Source organism: Drosophila willistoni, assembly GCF_018902025.1.
Source record: "Drosophila willistoni isolate 14030-0811.24 chromosome 2R unlocalized genomic scaffold, UCI_dwil_1.1 Seg167, whole genome shotgun sequence".
NCBI classification, from domain to species: Eukaryota; Metazoa; Arthropoda; class Insecta; order Diptera; family Drosophilidae; genus Drosophila; species Drosophila willistoni.
The window spans coordinates 6,405,463-6,418,892 of record NW_025814050.1 but is presented as its reverse complement, the minus strand read 5'-3'; the positions used below and the strand labels follow the sequence as shown (position 1 = coordinate 6,418,892).

The 13,430-nt window shown below is 40.2% G+C and overlaps 3 protein-coding genes across 3 annotated transcripts; 1 reads left to right on the top strand and 2 right to left on the bottom strand.

Annotated features, from left to right (window-relative positions):
* Positions 1-739: 739 nt before the first annotated feature.
* Positions 740-2,053, top strand: LOC6643809 (replication protein A 32 kDa subunit). Its single transcript, XM_002066856.4, has 4 exons — positions 740-890; positions 956-1,011; positions 1,071-1,642; positions 1,708-2,053. Exons 1-4 carry the CDS (start codon positions 878-880, stop codon positions 1,784-1,786), a joined length of 720 nt encoding a protein of 239 aa, XP_002066892.1. The 5' UTR covers positions 740-877; the 3' UTR covers positions 1,787-2,053.
* Positions 2,054-2,129: 76 nt separating this feature from the next.
* LOC6643808 (probable multidrug resistance-associated protein lethal(2)03659) lies at positions 2,130-7,023 on the bottom strand. Its single transcript, XM_002066855.3, has 7 exons — positions 6,934-7,023; positions 6,261-6,509; positions 6,043-6,196; positions 4,187-5,973; positions 2,915-4,124; positions 2,440-2,856; positions 2,130-2,367 (listed from the first exon to the last, which is right to left on the bottom strand). Exons 1-7 carry the CDS (start codon positions 6,999-7,001, stop codon positions 2,332-2,334), a joined length of 3,921 nt encoding a protein of 1,306 aa, XP_002066891.1. The 5' UTR covers positions 7,002-7,023; the 3' UTR covers positions 2,130-2,331.
* A 1,561-nt stretch (positions 7,024-8,584) lies between these two features.
* On the bottom strand, positions 8,585-12,836 carry LOC6643807 (probable multidrug resistance-associated protein lethal(2)03659). Its single transcript, XM_023176654.2, has 7 exons — positions 12,769-12,836; positions 12,453-12,698; positions 12,235-12,388; positions 10,460-12,180; positions 9,200-10,403; positions 8,720-9,136; positions 8,585-8,663 (listed from the first exon to the last, which is right to left on the bottom strand). Exons 1-7 carry the CDS (start codon positions 12,834-12,836, stop codon positions 8,643-8,645), a joined length of 3,831 nt encoding a protein of 1,276 aa, XP_023032422.1. The 3' UTR covers positions 8,585-8,642.
* Positions 12,837-13,430: the final 594 nt, after the last annotated feature.

The window sequence follows — 13,430 nt, the reverse complement described above, 5'->3', positions numbered from 1 at the left end:
GGCTCGGAAGCACATGAAGAAAAAGAATGTGAGATTTAATTTGAGTATGAAACATAAAAGCCGCGGGCTATACCAACAATCTGACCAATATTTCGCACAATGCCGAAAGACCAAAAGGCATCGAAAGCCCAGAAAAACTAAAACTGAGGAGGAAGAAAGAATCTTTAATCTAAAAATGTATGAAAAACAGCAGCGCCGAATAGAGGAATGTCTTCTATCCAAGACTCCTTTAGATGATGAAATATACAAAGAATTAACTATAGATGAACCACTGCAAGCTGAAAAGTCGGAAGAGCCAACAGAACCAAGCAAACCAATTCCACTCAAAAGTGTGGGCAATGCAATCGATCTTCTCAGGTCCCACGCATTATCGATGGAAAATACCTTTATTGTAATACCAGAACATTTTCTGACTGGTCCGAAAAGAAAGCGGAAAAAATCGCATAGATTTAGTTATTCTCCATTTGAGTTTAAACGGAATAAAAATCAGAATGAAAAATGGCAACCACCAGATCTTTACAAAAACGTTCATAGCATTTGGAAACGCAAGGAGCCAGTGATGTTCACACCATCGGATCCAGAAACTAAAAACATTTAAAGATATATATATATGAAATAATCGTATTCATATTTATATTTCTTACACACATTTACTTTTACTCAATTTTTAATTTTATTTGCTAAACTTTTAAAATTGTTAAACAAATTTCAAATCTTTTGAAAATGCGCGCAAATGGCAACGCAATGGCACACAACAGCTGCTCATTTAGTTAAAGAAGGTGGCAACTCTCGTAATTTAAACAAGTTGGCATCACTTTTTGGCGGGAGTCGAGGCTTGTGAAATTGTCTGCAATTAAATTAATATAAACTCAAGAAAATGAACGATTCCTGTAAGTAAATCGTTGCTAATGATTAAAAAAATGAATTTAAAGTGAAAGTTATGTTTCTTTTCTAGTTGGAGATTTCAATGCCACCCAGACAGCTGGCGCTGCATCGGAGCAGAAGGGAGAGGTAAGTCTCAGGTCACATTTGTATTTGCAGTATTTAGAAGAACATTTTTCTGTTTCTAGGGAATCCTCCCCATGCTAATAAAGCAGATTCTCCTTCTGCCCGAGGGCAATATCGAGCTATTTGGCATGCACTATGCCATGACCACAGTGGTTGCAATTGTGCGCAATATTGAGACATCCTCGACCAAGATAACCTACACGCTGGAGGATCACACTGGACGTCTTGATGCCCATTATTGGCTGGAGGAAGGTGATGCTCATAAAGCTCCCGATGTCATGCTGAATAACTATGTTCGCGTCTATGGCACAACACGATCCCAGGGGGGCCAAAAGACACTAATGGTGTTCAAAGCATTGCCCGTGCTAGATCCCAATGAGGTTACCACACATCTTCTTGAGGTGCTAAATGCCCGCTACAAGGCAGAGGCCTATCAAGAGAAGGGTGGTTCGTCAGGTCATCAGAATTCCACAATGCCCGATTTCAGTGCCAGCCAAAGTAATGCCCTGGTCAACGGTTTGGATGCCAAGCAACAGGCCGTATTCCAGGCCATTAAGAGTAACGTCTCCGAGGAGGGCATTGGTCGTAAGGAGTTAAAGGGCAAATTCTCTCACATCAGCGATTCGGAATTGAAGTGAGTTGAAACGAAACGTAATTTAATTTTTCCCAGTTTTAAATTAATTACTTATTATTTTGCAGCAACATTCTGGAATTCATGATCTCGGAAGGCCATATTTATTCAAGCATAGATGCTGATCACTTCATCTGTACCATGTAAATCTCTTAAATAAGTTTATTAATTTATTGTTTAAGCGCATTCAATATCAATGAGCCAATTATGCAGCAAGAACTTCATTTCCTACAATTGTCCAGTAGTTGGTTCATTTAATAATCCATACAAAAGGAGCCACAAAATAATTCCATTACAAGGTTTAATTAAAATCGTTATTGTCTGATAATCAGTCCCAATAATTTGATATGAACTAATTGTTAAGATAATAAAACAACTATGTGTGAGCCAGGAACTCCATTATAAGCAAAGGAACCCATTAGAAAACATTTTTATTTGGTTATTTATTTATTAGCATTTGTTTTTACAATTAAACTAAATACTTAAGCGGTTTTCACACTGCGGTATGCACTAGCATTATCTCAGAAATGTTTTTAATACAAATTGGTTATAAAAACTTACCCATTTATAAAAGGAATAATTCCATCCAGTCTTGGACGAAAATTTCTATAGAGAAACCGCAGTGCAAAAGCCATCTTAAGTACCTACCTATTTTGCGTTATCCTCAAGTGTTAGTTATTTGACAAATATTTCTATAATAATGCCTCACGACCTTGCTTCTCATGAACCTGAAACAAATAAGATTATATATTATATATTATAAATGCTTAGAAAAACTGTCGATGTCTGTATGTACTTACATCTTGAGCTATCTTAAGCAGATGCTCGAAACTAGATTTTCCCGTTTCCATGACCATGCCATAGAAAACCTTTTCCTTGCTTGATGTTAACAAATTATATGGCGAATCGAATTCAACAACTTGACCGGCATCAAGGACCAAAACCTTGTCTGAATCGATAATTGTATTCAATCGATGAGCAATGGTCAGAACAGTGCAATCCTTGAACTTTCTGCGTATAGTCGACTGGATGAGGGCATCAGTTTGAGGATCGACATTGGCGGTGGCCTCGTCCATGAGTAGAATGCGGTTCTCACGCAGAATTGCTCGGGCCAGGCAAACAAGTTGCCGTTGACCCACACTGAAATTGGAGCCACCTTCGGATATCATGCTTTGTAGTCCTGTAGGCATCTCGGATATGTCCTCTTTAAGATGAACCTTGGGAATAAAAGAGTGTTCATTTAATTGCCAGTCATGTATCAGTTAAATCTGTTACCTCTTCCAAAGCTTGCCATAATTTAGCATCATCATACTGCTCAAAAGGATCCAGATTGTAGCGCATAGTGCCGGAGAAGAGAACCGGTTCTTGGGGTATAATGGAGATTTTGCTGCGCAGATCATGAAGACCCATTTCTTCGGTATTTCTTTTATCAATCCTTATTGCACCCTCATTGTGGGATAGGCGAAACAGGGCGTTTATGAGAGAAGATTTACCCGCTCCAGTGCGTCCTACAATGCCCACTTTTTCACGTGGTTTAATGACAAAATTCAATGACTTCAGAACGCAATCAGCTTGAGGATCGGGTATATAACGTAAGCTCAAATCTTCAGCCACAATTTTGCCTTGCTCGGGCCAATCCTTTGGTGGTTTCTGGTTATCCTTTGAAACAAATTTGCCCTCTGCATTCAAATCCGTATACTCCAAGACACGTTCTACTGATGTCATTGAGTTCTCCAATTCCGCAGATTGACGCATGCCCCACTGGACGGTACCAGTCATGGACATGGCTTGTGTAATGGCCAAACCAATTTGTCCTGGATTATCGAGTGGTGGGTAGAAGAAACTACTTAATGTAACCGTTATGACATAGGCCATACACATCAGATCCAAATAGTAACCAAAGGCGCGACTCGTCGACAAGAATGCATAGTAGCCTGAGCTATGCATATCCTGATAGTTATCATATTCTCCAATCAACATCCGCTGGGCTCCCAACGCCCTGATCGTGGGCAGGCCATTCAGAGTGGCACTGAAATGGGAATACATGGGAGATCTGGCCACTGCCTCCAGACGTTTCACATTTCGCGATGTCTTTAGATAGAATTCTCGAAGGAAATAGAAGGCCACAAACATGGCAATTGTATTAAACGAGTACCAGGGATTCGTGATGCACAAAATGGTAATGACGCCTGTTAGCGTTAGGAAGATGTTGATGCAATCCAGCATTACGACGGGCAGTACCTCATCCACCTGCCCTAGGTCCATGGCAAAGCGATTCAATATGCGACCAGAGGGATTTGTGTGGAAGAAGTAAAGCGCTGCCCTGGACACACTATGGAACATCGAATTATGCAAATTGGTGGATGAATGCATGGTCATGCTGAAGAATAGCAGAAAACGGACTAAGGCGCAGATCACCAGGGATACATTAATGGCGGAGAAATAATAGATATCCCACGAAGTAGTCGAAGACGAGTTTTTCACCCTAAAAAGAAGAGAAAATGTATTAGAAATGTCGTCCACTGTATGATTAGCGCTATGACTCACCAATAGGATAGGAAATAATCACCACCTGAGGCCAACAACTGGGTTCCGAGGCAAAGAAGTATGACCAGACTGAACATGAACCAGCTAGAACCAGCTGAGAAATATTTTTGATATAAGCTTAGGCCAATATCTTTACCGGAATGCGACTCTTGGACCGTGGAATTTGTGGTTGTTGGCTTTTCATCATCATCGGCTACTAGGGAATCGGCTGTGGAATCCAACGAAGCTGTGCTTTGAATGCTTCCCTGACGAGAGTATGTGGTTTTCTCCACCTCCTTTTCCACATAAGCATCCCCTCCATCTTCATGTTCAGTATTTTCCTTTAGTAGCTGGGCAAAATCTTGGCCACTCTTGAGCATATCATCATAGGTGCCCATGGCCATAATCTTTCCCTTATCCATGATTACAATGAGGTCAGCGTGCTCCAGAAATTGTAGTTGATGTGTCACTAGGACAACCAATTGATGACGCAAGTATCCACGCATACACTCATCGAATAGGTGACGACCTACATGAGTGTCCACAGCGCTAAGAGGATCATCCAGTAAGTAAATATCCGCCTGACGGTAAACTGCCCGAGCCAAGGATATGCGAGCCCGTTGACCTCCCGAAAGACCAGCTCCACGTTCACCCACAATGGTCTTGTCGCCGCCCAAAAGCTGAAAGTCTCGTTCCAAGGCGCATTTCCTTACCACTGTGCGATAGCGTTGCTTATCCATGGGCAGGCCAAACAGAATATTGTCTCTGACCGATCCATTGAAGAGCCATGGTTCCTGGGAGGCATATGAGTATCTTCCGCTCACCTTAACTGAACCGGACTCGGGAGACAGTTCTCCCAAAATGGCTTGAATGAGACTAGATTTACCAGATCCCACAGGTCCTATGACAGCCACCAATTGCTGAGGCTTGAGACTTAGGTTGATGTTATCCAAAGCAGGGTCATGATTCTCGGGACTCCATTTGGCTGTCAATTGATTGATTTCAATACCTGTATCCATAAATTGATGATTATGTTGACCGCTTCCGTTTGCTTTCTCCATTTTAAGCTGATCCTGTGATGGTTCACTGTCATTATGAATCTCTGATTCATTTCGCATCAAAAAATTCTCAATTCTTCTAACGGAGACAACTAATTCGGCAAATTGAGACATTCCACTTGGAAAGAATTTGCTCACAGTACGCCGTAAAATATTGTAGAAAGCTGTCACACAAAAGGCTCTCTCCGCCGTGAGCTCTCCTCCGGATAAAACAAATCCCAGGAGACTCACAAAGATAGCAATGCGACCCAGAGTTATCTCAAAGGAGAGTAGTAATCCTCGAATGTAATTGACCTTTCGAATGGAGCTCATTTCACTGCGTCGTAGCTGTTCAATAAGTTTCCCGAATGGCTTCTCCCAAGTATACATTTTGATCACTTGTATTCCGGAGATTATTTCGTTCATCATGCGGACACGCTGATCCGTTTGCAGAGCTGTCCTCAGTCTCAATTTGGAAGTGAGTTTACTCATATAAGCTTGGAAAGGTAGATAGAGTAGGAGAATAGCTGTCCCATAAAATGAGGACCATCCAATTTGCTGATACAGGAAATACGACGATAGCAGCAACTCCAAGGGTCCCAGCCAAAGGAAGTGAAAATGTATAAATGCCCGATCAAAGCGTCCAAGATCATTAGATATCAAGTTCACCACCTGTCCAGTGGTTGTATCACCCAAAGCGGTTCTACTTAAGCGAATGGCTTTGCGGTAAATCGCTCCACTGATGGCCACTCGCATTTTCATGGCCAAGTGCTAAAAGATAAAAGTTCAAGTATACTTATAATAAAGAAGATTTTAAAGTTAATCAGTTTGATAACTTACCATCATGCCCATCATGTATGGATGGGTAAACAAGACACTGGCAGCAATCGTAAAGATCAGTAAGCTGGCATAGATCTGGGCACTCAGTCCATAACCATTACCATGTTTGGTGAATTCAGCTATCAAACCTGCCAGCAGCAGAGGGGCAGTAAGTCTGTGGAACAGAAGCCAACAAATTTAAGGATAATTCTTATTTAGTGATCTCTTGTTCAGCTTACCTGGTGCCTAGTTCCAGAATTCCAATTATAATGCCCGAGCTAAGTAATTTCCAGCCAAACATACGAAATATAACCTTCATAAGGCTCGGTTTGTTGTTGGTTTTCTTTCGACATTTCTCCACCTCTGATTCCCAAATGTGATCAAACTCATCACCCAGATGATGTGTTCGGTGACTTTCGAGTGGCTTATACAAGTCCTCAGGCTGCAATGTCTTTTTGCGTCCTTTGAATAGAATTGGCAATGCGAAGCTATAAAAGTTATGAAAGGAAGGTTAAACATTTGTGAAATGCATAGACAATCAATATTAAATGAAGATTAATTTTGCTCTACATGGCTTTACTTTCTATTTCCAGACTTCAGATGAGGAATAATTTTTTTCAATATTTTGTTTATGTAAACATCACATCAAACCTCTTTGGAGCTCATGCCCTTTTGTGACTTTCTTCCTTGTTTATCTAAGGTTAAGGTTAAGGGTTATCTAAAGATAAACGTTTTCTTTTTATTTTTATTCACTATCTTTATTTTTGATATCTAAACGTTTAGAATGAGAGATTCCATTTGAAATATTGATAAGATAATATTAGTGATAAGTAATTAAAAGTAGCGAAGATTTCAGCATCTTGTGATATCTGAAGATATGACGAATTGTGGGAAAATTATTGAAGAACCTACCAAAACATAAGCGTGGACAGAATACCTGCAGACTCGCGAGGATTTTTAGCCAGTTTATCAGACTGCATTGTTGCAAATCTATTCGATAAAGACAATATGTACAATTAACAACTTTTAATACCGATCATTGGTTAATCCCCAAACACTCCACTTAATCGATATATTTTAGGCTTAATTAAATTTATTCAACTATTTTGAAACGTTTGAAGTGAGTTTTAGGGATTCTATATTATCTATACGTTATGTAAAATTTTCGCGTATCAAATTATGTAATTAATAAGGGGAAAACTTTCCATTCCAGTACACACAATTAGAGAATTTTATGTAACAAACGTCCGTAGCACTCCGCTTTTCAACTCGTTCTGCGATGTTCTGGGCCTAGTCAGAGGTGTTTATAAGCTTCATTTTTTCCACATTGATATCTAGGGGGGACCCTGATTAACTTTGTCTAAACGAGGGCTGTAATATAAGTACTCTGACAGAATTGTCACGTCAAAATGCAAATGATAAGATAAAAAGCAAGGTCAGTAAAGTTCACGAAATTCATAACTTTCATTCATTAAATTGCCATATGAAGAATTACTATATTTTTTGTTATATATTTTAAGATTTGTTCTATATTTAGCTGTTGACTGCAGTCTAAATAAAATCTAGTTTTAAGGCTATTATTACAAGTTCAACATGACTAGAAAATATTCAAATTTCTTTTTCCCAGATAATTTAGTTAAGCACTTGGGATTTGTTAGTTGCGTCAGTTAGTTCTATCTTTTAAGATAACCAAAAATGTGTAAAAAGAAAACATTTATGCTATCTGAACAACTATAAATTAAGACTTTACACTTTAAAAGAGATACAGGAACGCCTACCCCCCATTTATCTACACAGACAGAACGAAATTAGTAATTGTAATTAAATTAGTTAATATAGCAGAGACTGTGAATAGAATGATAAAACTTATGAAGATTGTTCCAGTCATTGAAAACTAAATTTAGTTGATTTTGAAATATACATATTCTGATTTTTTAAGGGTTTGTTTTTTGTTTTCTCTTGGTCTGTTTAGAGTTAACCTCAGAAAATTCGTAATTTAGAACGATTGGTGATCATTAGATCATTCAAAATCTCAAATGCACTGCAAAATTAACTCATTCTAAAAATCAAATCTTGTAAAACCTTGACCAAAATGTTTAAAAAAATCGTTTTTGAACTCCATCTACAATCAGCTTTGTTTAATAAGTGTCATGAGGTAATATATAAATTTCTACAGGGTTTGAACACTGAAGCAAAAGTTATTTAAAGTATTTAAAGAGAAAATAAATTCAAAGATACTAAAGATTTATTGAGCTACAATTAAGAAAGTTCGTTAAAAAAATATTTTCAGGTTCTAAAATTGGCTAAAGACAAACTGGGAATACTTTAAGAGCGTCTATTGTGTGGTGAAAATTTAACGTTGGTGAATTTCGCCATAACCCAAAAAGTATGCTACATTTCATTTCGATTTATTTACTGAAATCACAAAATGACAACAATTGGTTTAAATATTTAATTATATATTTAAATTTATTTGTTATTAGAATTATAATGAGATCCATGTTATATTATATATAAATTAAATAAAGCTAAATAGTGAAATAAAATCACCAAATGTAAAAAACCTTCATTGATCCTTCAAAGGTTTCAAACAAGGCACTTCTGAAGTTCCTTTATGGTAATTAATATTTCCTATCCAAGGCCTGCAAAGTATTGTATTAGTAATTTGCGATATTTTGAAATGGGCATAAATACTTACATTTTCTGATATGCTTAGAAGATTCTCAAAACTCGAAGTACCCGTCTGCTTGACCATGCCGTAGAACACTTTACTTTTGCTTGATGTTAGTAAGTTATATGGCGAATCGAATTCAACAATTTGGCCCGCATTAAGGACCATAACCTTATCCGAGTCCATAATTGTGTTCAATCGATGAGCAATGGTCAGAACAGTGCAATCCTTGAACTTTCTGCGTATAGTCGACTGGATGAGGGCATCAGTTTGAGGATCCACATTGGCGGTGGCCTCGTCCATGAGTAGAATGCGGTTCTCACGCAGAATTGCTCGGGCCAGGCAAACAAGTTGCCGTTGACCCACACTGAAATTGGAGCCACCTTCAGATATCATACTCTGCAATCCTGATGGCATGTCCGAAACTTCCTTTCTCAGATGCACCTTTTGTACAAGATCAAACAAAAGTAAGCAAAAGGTTAAAATATGCCAAGCTGAATCACTTACCTCTTCCAAAGCTTGCCATAATTTAGCATCATCATACTGCTCAAAGGGATCCAGATTGTAGCGCATAGTTCCTGAGAAGAGTACCGGTTCCTGGGGTATAATGGAAATTTTGCTGCGCAGATCATGAAGACCCATTTCTTCGGTATTTCTTTTATCAATCCTTATTGCACCCTCATTGTAGGACAGACGAAACAGGGCATTGATTAGAGAAGATTTACCCGCTCCAGTGCGTCCGACAATGCCCACTTTTTCACGTGGTTTGATCTCAAAGTTAATTGACTTTAAAACGTAGTCCGATTGAGGGTCAGGAGCATAACGCAGACTTAAATTCTCAGCTACTAGTTTGCCATTTTCAGGCCAACTGCTTGGAGGTTGTTGTTCCACGGTGGACTCAAATTGGCCCTCCGGTTCTAGGTTTCTATATTCCAGGACACGTTCCACTGAAGTCATTGAGTTCTCCAATTCGGCAGATTGACGCATGCCCCACTGGACGGTGCCGGTCATTGACATAGCTTGTGAAATGGCCAAACCAATCTGACCAGGATCATCCAGAGGTGGGTTGAAGAAGCTGAATAAAATCACTGAGATCACATAGGCCACGCAAAACAGATCCAAATAGTAACCAAAGGCTCGACTTGTGGATATGAATGTGTAATAGCCAGAACTGTGCAAGTCCTGGTAGTTATCATATTCCCCAATCAACATACCCTGAGCATCCATCGACCTAATCATGGGCAGGCCATTGAGGGTAGCACTGAAATGGGAATACATGGGCGATCTGGCCTGGGCTTCCAAGCGTTTCACATCTCGTGAAGTTCTTAGATAGAATTCTCGAAGAAAATAGAATGCTATCAGCATTATCACCGTGTTTATCAGATACCAGGGATTCGTGATGCACAGAACACTTATAATTCCAGTTAGTGTAAGGAACACTTGGACACAATCTAACATAACTGGAGGCAGAACCTCATCCGTTTGACCCAAGTCCATGGCAAAACGATTCAAAATTCGGCCAGATGGATTTTTGTGAAAGAAATACAAGGGACTTCTTGAGACACCTTTGAACATGGAGTTGTGTAGATTGTTAGAAGAGTGCGTAGTGACGTTGAAGAATAGAACTGTGCGGAGTATTGCAAAGATCACCAGAGATGCATTGATGCCGGCAAAGTAGTAGATCTCCACATAGGATGAGGCATTCTTTACACTGCAAGTAAAAGATGGTTACTACTGATTCATTTTTCCAATAACCACAAGACATACCAATAGGAGAGGAAGTAATCTCCACCAGAGGCCAACAATTGAGTTCCAAGACAAAGAGCAACCACCAGGGCAAGGACAAACCATCCGCAGCCTGCTGAGAAATATTTATGGTACATGCCAAGGCCGATTTCTCCATTGGAATTCGAGGTGGCTTTTACCACCTGAGGAATCATTTCTGGATAGTCTATGGAGTCAAATGAAAGGATACTTCGGGTACTTTGGGTACTAATTTGACGGCCAAAGAACGGTTTCGCATCTCCTCCAGCCTTTTCTTCCTCTTTTGTATCGCATTGATCCGTGCTCTCTATGAGAAGTTTGGCAAAATCTTGGCCACTCTTGAGCATATCATCATAGGTGCCCATGGCCATAATCTTTCCCTTATCCATGATTACAATGAGGTCGGCCTGCTCCAGAAATTGTAGCTGATGAGTGACTAGGACAACTAACTGATGACGCAAGTATCCACGCATACACTCATCGAATAAATGACGACCTACATGAGTGTCTACAGCGCTGAGAGGATCATCCAGCAAATAAACATCCGCCTGACGGTACACAGCTCGAGCCAAAGATATGCGAGCCCGTTGACCTCCCGAAAGACCAGCTCCACGCTCACCCACAATAGTCTTATCGCCGCCCAAAAGCTGAAAGTCGCGTTCCAAGGCGCATTTCCTCACCACTGTGCGATAGCGTTGCTTATCCATGGGCAGGCCAAACAGAATATTATCTCTCACCGATCCATTGAAGAGCCATGGTTCCTGGGAGGCATATGAGTATCTTCCGTTCACCTTAACTGAACCGGACTCAGGTGACAGCTCTCCCAGAATGGCTTGAATGAGACTAGATTTACCAGATCCCACAGGTCCGATGACAGCCACCAATTGTTGGGATTTCAAACTAAGGTTGATGTTATCCAAAGCGGGTTCCGAATTGTCAGGACTCCACCGGGCTCTAAATTGCTCCATCTCAATGGAGCCTTCTGGGAATTTTCCTTGTTTCTCGTTATCCCTTACCTCCAATTCATCGCGCATCATAAATGTTTTAATCCTTCTCAGGGAAACTAATAGTTCGGCAAATTGGGACATTCCACTTGGAAAGAATTTGTTGACAGTGCGGCGTAAAATATTGTAGAAAGCTGTCACACAAAAGGCTCTCTCCGCCGTAAGTTCTCCGCCAGCTAAAACGAATCCCAGGAGACTGACAAATATGGCAATTCGACCCAGTGTGATTTCAAAGCACAGAAGCAGTCCTCGAATGTAATTGACCTTTCGTATGGAGCTCATTTCACTGCGTCGCAGCTGTTCAATAAGTTTCCCGAACGGCTTCTCCCAAGTATACATTTTGATCACTTGTATTCCGGAGATTATTTCGTTCATCATGCGCACACGCTGATCTGTTTGCAGGGCTGTCCGCAGTCTCAATTTGGAGGTGAGTTTACTCATGTAGGTCTGAAGGGGCAGGTAGAGGATGAGTATGGCGATGCCATAGAAAGAGGACCAGCCAATTTGTTGATAAATAAAAAACGAAGCCAAAAGCAGTTCCAAAGGTCCCAGCCAAAGGAAGTGAAAGTGCACCAAGGCCCGATCAAATCGCCCCAGATCATTGGAGATTAAGTTAACCACTTGCCCGGTGGTGGTGTCTCCCAAGGCGGTTCTACTTAGCCGAAGAGCTTTGCGGTAAATTGCTCCACTGACGGCCACTCGCATTTTCATGGCCAGGTGCTAAAAGAAACGGAATTAATTTGTGAACTTCTTCACTAGTTAAGCCAAACTTACCGTCATGCCCATCATGTAGGGATGCATGAGGATAACACTGGAAGATGTGGTTAATATTAAACCAATGGCATAAAGCTGAGCTGCCAAACCATTTCCGTTTCCGTTGATTGTAAACTCGTTTATCAGACCAGCCAGCAAAAGCGGTGAAGTGAGTCTAGACCCAGCAAATATCTCAATAAGTATTCTGATTAAGTTCTTTCAAGTTAGTTCTAGCTCACCTGGTACCCAATTCCAAAAATGCAATTATTATACCCGAGAATATTAATTGCCAGCCAAATTGGCGTCCTATAACCTTTATAACGCTGGGTTCTTTCTTCAATTCGGCCGACTTTGCCACCTCTTTTTGCCATTTCTCGAAAAATTTGTTGCCCAAATATCCAGCCTGATGCTCCTTGAGGGTATTATAAAGATCTGTCGGTTCCAATGTCTTTTTTCGTCCTTTGAACAATATAGGCAGAGCGAAACTGTAAAGCCAAATCGCAATAATCAATCAAACGTTCACCTAATTGTTTTAGATTTGATTGAATATCTTACCAAAACATCAATGATGATAAAAGCCCCGCCGATTCGCGGGGATTTGGTGGTAATTGACTGGCCTGCATGTCGCAATCTATAAGAAATCAATTTTTCAATCAACTATTTAATATTTTTATTGCGTTTATTTATAGCATTTGTCATTATCATTTCAAGTGTTCTGTCGGTGGGAAACATTACTCAACACGAGACCACATCGGCTTATCAATGGAAATGATAATCGGCGGACAGCTAGGCAGGAAGGCGAGGGGCCAGGCACTTAAGTCGGCTGCACGGCCTGCACGCGGCTCGACTATATGTAATATCTCTAGCAGACTACCTATCTCAGTTGTGATTCATAGAAGAAGCCATTAACAGAAGCTTCGCTAATTATCTGACATTCGATTACTTAGACCCATTGGGACTAAACGACTCGCCAATATCTCTAGCACGTTTCCAACGAATGATACACTTCACGTTTACAAATCGGAGGGGGAAATAGAAAACAATAGAGTACTTATATACATATTTGATAAGCAAATATAATCCCCGTAAGTATTTCATCTAAGGCAACTATTCAAATAGATGTCTGGAGCTAAAGTAGGAATCATTCTGCTTTACTTTTAACTTGAGAAAGAGAGGGCATTTTAGACTAGTTGCTCTTCAAGGTCAAGTCATTCGAA

Bases quoted from the DNA above. Each gene is read 5' to 3' on its own strand.
- LOC6643808 (XM_002066855.3), bottom strand. From the start codon at position 7,001: ATGCAGTCTGATAAACTGGCTAAAAATCCTCGCGAGTCTGCAGGTATT. The intron at 6,197-6,260 runs GTAAGCTGAACA...TCTGTTCCACAG, and splicing joins ATTCTGGAACTAGGCACCAG to ACTTACTGCCCCTCTGCTGC. The intron at 5,974-6,042 runs GTAAGTTATCAA...TTTATCTTTTAG, and splicing joins CATACATGATGGGCATGATG to CACTTGGCCATGAAAATGCG.
- LOC6643807 (XM_023176654.2), bottom strand. From the start codon at position 12,836: ATGCAGGCCAGTCAATTACCACCAAATCCCCGCGAATCGGCGGGGCTT. The intron at 9,137-9,199 runs GTAAGTGATTCA...CTTGTACAAAAG, and splicing joins TATGGCAAGCTTTGGAAGAG to GTGCATCTGAGAAAGGAAGT. The intron at 8,664-8,719 runs GTAAGTATTTAT...AATACTTTGCAG, and splicing joins TTCTAAGCATATCAGAAAAT to GCCTTGGATAGGAAATATTA.
- LOC6643809 (XM_002066856.4), top strand. The intron at 1,012-1,070 runs GTAAGTCTCAGG...TTCTGTTTCTAG, and splicing joins CATCGGAGCAGAAGGGAGAG to GGAATCCTCCCCATGCTAAT. The intron at 1,643-1,707 runs GTGAGTTGAAAC...ATTATTTTGCAG, and splicing joins ATCAGCGATTCGGAATTGAA to CAACATTCTGGAATTCATGA.